At 36.2% G+C, this 5106-nt stretch overlaps 1 protein-coding gene across 2 annotated transcripts in view; it reads left to right on the forward strand.

The window, feature by feature from the left end:
* Positions 1-1696, forward strand: part of HP1BP3 (heterochromatin protein 1, binding protein 3) — a 53561-nt gene extending 51865 nt beyond the window's left edge. Inside the window, exons 11-12 of one of the 2 annotated variants that reach the window (XM_006862349.1) lie at positions 534-656; positions 1183-1648. In XM_006862349.1, the coding sequence (XP_006862411.1) occupies positions 534-656; positions 1183-1477 (418 nt within the window). In that variant the 3' untranslated portion in view covers positions 1478-1648. Of the gene's footprint in view, positions 1-533; positions 657-1182 lie in introns of both variants that reach the window. The other variant, XM_006862348.1, reaches the window with a different exon arrangement.
* Positions 1697-5106: the final 3410 nt, after the last annotated feature.

A 5106-nucleotide genomic window follows, 5' to 3' on the forward strand; every position in this document is an offset into this window, starting at 1 on the left:
CAATGTTCTCCATAGCTTGTCATGATCCACACAATCAAAAGCCTTTGTGTAGTCAATAAAGGATAGGTAAACATCTTTCAGATATTCTCTGCTTTCAGCCAAGATCCACCAGACATAAGCAATGATATCTCTCGTTCCACAGCCTCTTCTGAATACAGCTTGAACCTCTAGAAGTTCTCTGTCAATGTATGATTGCCACCATTATGAGGTCAGAAAGTGCTCTGCTCTGCAGAACAGTCACAGCTTTATAGACTGTTTATTGCCAGGCAAATCAAACTTGTATGGCCTTAACTGTATGATTAAGGATCGGTTTTATTAAATGGAGGGAAGAAAGGAATGAGGTGTGATCTAGAATTTTTATCAATTTGTTCAACATTGGTTAAATTGTAACATGATGTTCATAGTCTACCTTGATTTTTGTAGGGAGGTGAGAAGAGGTGGAGGATGTCTAGGAAAGAGCTGCCAAATTCACCTTATTTTCCTTATCCTGTATTGGGCTTCAGTTTTACCTAATTTTTTTTTTTTTTTAATAGCCCAGGAGTTCTGTTTCCAAAGAAGGAGTCAGAAAATTCTAAAGATGAGGATGATGATGATGAAGATGATTCATCAGAAGAAGATGAAGACTCTGAGGATGAAGAGCCACCTCCTAAGAGAAGGTGTGGAAGTATGAGTAGCCCTTCTAGTGGGAGGGTAAGAAGTAGTGTAGAATTGGGAAGTTTTTTCTTGAAAAGTCAGAGTTTCTGAACTTAATGAGGCTCTGTGACCATGTCATTTATTGTTCAATCAAATCTATTTATATTCTTCAGTGTGGGTATTCAAAGAACAGTCCCATATTTTCCTTGAAAGAACATCATAAAATTGTTTAGACTTCTGTAAGGAGGTTGAATTTTTATTCAAATAACATTTTAGTAAATGCATTAATTTAAAAATAATAAATCACATTCCTATTCTTAACATGGAGTCCTGGTGTGGTGCTTTAGGATAAGCACTGGTCTGTTAACTGCAAGGTCAGAGGTTCAAATCCTTAGAAACACTGTACAGTGTCACCACTATGAATTGGAACCAGCTGGACAGTATTCAGCATTTTTAACATAGGTGACTTCTAACTGTGCCACTTCTTTTTCTTGGCAAAGTGAATTTCTTATGTACTAAGTGTCTGCCTTTTCTCTTTGGTTCTCACAGGTTGCAGAAGAAAACCCCAGCCAAGTCCTCAGGAAAGGCAGCATCCATGAAGCAGAGAGGGTCCAAGCCCACAATTAAAGTTCCGGCTGCCCAGAGGGGGAAAGCAAGGCCCCTGCCTAAGAAAGCCCCTCCCAAAACCAAAACTCCTGCCAAGAAAGCTAGGCCTACACCCTCAGTTATCAAGAAACCTAGTGGTAGCTCTTCAAAGAAGCCCCCAGCCAGTGTGAGAAAGGAAGTGAAAGTGCCCGGCAAGGGCAAATCCACTATGACGAAGTCATTCAAAGCAAAACAGTGAATTGTATAGGAGAAAAGGGTATCATGAAATTCAAAATGTTATTTTCTAAGGTCAGTGTGCATCTTTTTTTAGTTTTGATGCTTATAAAACTTACTTTTTTTTCCTCCCCTATGAATATTGTGAGGAGGGAATATAATATAAATAAACCAGTTTAGGCATTTGTTAGCTTTAGGTGCTGTTCTTGGTGCCTGCCCTTCCCTCAGCCACTTTCATTTCTGCAGTAACCCTGGACTTTCCTAATCTATACTTGTCCATTTTCCTCCCCCTACCCTAAAATAGCCTCTTTTTTTTTTTTTTTAATGGTCAGTTTTAGCCCCCCCCAGTCTCTCTTCCAGTTTTATCTAAACAGTTGCAAAGATTTTATATTTGTAGAAAGCATCAAGAATAGGATGCTGGTCAGGTGCTAGACGTACGAAGAAGGCACTGCAGCCCTGACTAAATTGTAAAGCCTTCTGCCTGGAGACTTCGGTTATAGATATAGTAATTGATCTTATTTATAAAACCACTCCACTAACTTCTTCTCTCCAAGTGTAAAGACCAGAGATAGCTTTGGGAATCAGCCAAAACACGAGCTCATTAGACCTCCTTTGGAGCACTTTCACAGTGGTCAGTGTCCAGGTATTACTCTGAGGCCTAGGACTTTTCATTCATTCCCTTAATAGCAAGCACACATTTTCTCCACAACTTGGTTTTTGACGAAGGGAAGTAGGGGAATATGTTGAATCTGATTTCTGGTGTCGCCTGTGTTACCAAAAATCAAAACCGAAAATCTTCTTGATCAAATGTTTAAATATATTTTTTAATATTTGAAGCATGAATTGTCACTTCCTGTTTGCCTTTTTTACAAGGAAATGTTGGAGAGTTACATTGTTGCTAATTTAGAGTTGTTAAGTGGGAACACATACGATTTGCTAAAATAAACTAGATTCCAGATTCATCTGTGGATTTTTTTTCCCTCCTTTCTTTCCACAGCACTTTTGATATCGAGCAAGTGGCTTCCTTTTGAGATATTAAAAAAAAGAAAAGAAAGAAAGAGAAAAAAAAAAAAAGCAAATGAAGCCCAACTACCTAACCTTTTCTTACTTGTATTTGTTTTGGTATTGTGAAGTTGTGTTAAATAGTACTAGCTTTCTACTTGAGAAATATCTATTTCTGGTACCATTTATCTTCCCTTTGACACTCGACATTTTAATTGTCTTAAAATTTTTGGTGTACATCTTCTGGCCCCTTGAGTGCTGCCAGAGGCTAGAAATGTTTGTTTCATATTCATTCCACTTGCATTGTCTTCTGGGATCCCTTCTGCAGCCTTAACTTAACTATGGCTGTTGGAAATGGACTTGAGAAGATAGGCCTGAATTCGATCCATAATCATGTGTGATCCCATCATGAGTTCATTGGGATTTGTGTTGCATGTAAGGCAATCGTTCCTGTTGTAAATCTTCCTTTTTTTATGTACATATATTTTGAAAAAATACAAATAAACATGAAATTTTAAAGGCTGCTGAACTGTAGCTTATATTTAAAAGTTTCTAGTTTGTCCTCAGAAGTAAGTAAGTGTTGCCCCCATTTGAGTCTTTTATACTCCTTGTAATAGTTACCATTCCTTTTCCTTTTTAAATACAAGCTTCAGTTTATTTGCTTTTGAATTCTTGTATTAACGGTAAATGGTGTTTCTAGATATGTTCAGTATTATTTAAGGATTCATAGATTTGAAAAATAAATTAGCATTTTATGAAGGACTCTAGTGAAGAGCATAGAACCCAGTTTTCATAACCTCAATGTTCAGGAATGTCCTTGGACTAGAAACAAAGTACAGCATTGCAAAGGTTAACGATAAACTTTAAAGATCTGATTCTAGAATGCAGTTCCAATTTCCACGTGCTCTTTAGTAAGTAATGATGTTTTTTATTAATGAGTATTTAGAAAACTCTCCTCCTGAATCAGAAGTTGGAAGATGTTGGTTGTTTTTTTTTTATTATTATGCTATTGTGCTCTTAAAAACACTTAACAGTCACTTGGTGGCCATACAAGGGTGTTTCAAAAAGTTTCTGGAAAAATTGCATATTATTTTCATTCCAATTCCACAGACTTTTTGAAGCCCTTTCATATTACACATCAGGAGCTTCAGCCTAGTGAGACATTTAGATTAAGCTCCCTTCCAATTCTGATATTCATGTCAGTTCACAAACGTCAGTTAAGAACAATTTCTCTCTTGTAAAGAGAAGAGACAGAGGTGTCCATTGCATTCCTTAAGTGAGAATCCACAGCTATTAGATAGGAGCATGTACCTTCCTTATTTGAGATAAAGGAGGAGTGTTAGCTTGCTTCCTTCTTGGCAAAAGGAGCAGAACACATAGATTTTAATCCCATGTTATGGAAAAGTGAACCACAAACGTGGCAATCTTTAACATGGATTAATGGCTTCAGCATGCTTCATAGTACAGTGAGCTCAATTACAGTGTCTCACATACTTTGTGAAACTAAATATACAAACTACTTTTCATCAATGAATATGTTAAAGTTCTGGGAGTGAGAATGTCAGTTTCTTATCCTACAAAACAGAAAAGAAAAGGTACCATTATAGAGAAATGTGGGCACCTTAGTAATAAAAGAACTTATACACACATAGAACCCAGTTCTAACAATCCATGATGACTAATATAGGAAGCCTGGCCCAGTATAACTTTAAGAGAACAGATGTGTGTTTTTGTCATGTCTCTTGGGTATAATTAACAGGAAAATTACATGAAATCAGGAGCTAAAACAATATGCCACATGCCATTGATATTTTTTCCATCTATCTTTTATGTTAGCCATAGTCTAGGTTTGCTGATCTGTTCCTAAAAAGCCTATAAAATTATTTTCATTCAGACTGAGATATTCTTGGCATCCTATTATGTGTGATGAAAAAACCTTGTTCATTAGCTGCTGTACTAAAGAAGGAATATAAAAATCTAAACTTAATTTAAGGCTTTTTTCATTTTGGGAGCCTGGAAAAAGATATATTCTCTTTCAATTAAGCAGAATTTCTAATTTTACCTGTGAAAGAAGAGAAATTATGTTCTTAATTGTTAAGAAATACCATTAAACTCTTCCCTGAAAAGTAGTGATGTTACTTTCTCAGCTTGTAGAGTTGCTTACTGTGTTTTCATGGTGCAATACGTAAGTCACTTTGACAGACTAGCATTAAAGAACTAGAGTCTTGAAGCTCTTGGTCTAGGGACCACTTAACAAAGATTTGTTTGGAAACCATTACAGATTGCTAAACTATCATTCTCATCAACTACATTGAGTTTTCCGTTTCCGAGGAACTAATTTCTGCCATCTCTGTTACTGTATTTTGTAGTTTTTTCTGACTATCATTTCTCCAAAGATTAAGTTGCATGGCTTTTTTCCTAATGGAAAAAAAGTTTCTATCTTTGATTATTTTGTCAGCTTAGTTTTAACTGTGGTCTTGTTTCAAATTTTGTTTTGTCAGCAACTGTGGTAATATCAAAGGACACTTTATTAAAGGCCTTCCCAAGCCATTTTTCTAGAAAATTTCAACTATCTTTTTCTTAATGTTGTTTGTTGTTGTTGTGTTGTCGAGTTGATTCTGACCCATAGTGACCCTGTATAGAGTTTCCAAG

The sequence above is a fragment of the Chrysochloris asiatica genome, unplaced genomic scaffold (genome assembly GCF_000296735.1).
Source record: "Chrysochloris asiatica unplaced genomic scaffold, ChrAsi1.0 scaffold00047, whole genome shotgun sequence".
Taxonomy (NCBI): Eukaryota; Metazoa; Chordata; class Mammalia; order Afrosoricida; family Chrysochloridae; genus Chrysochloris; species Chrysochloris asiatica.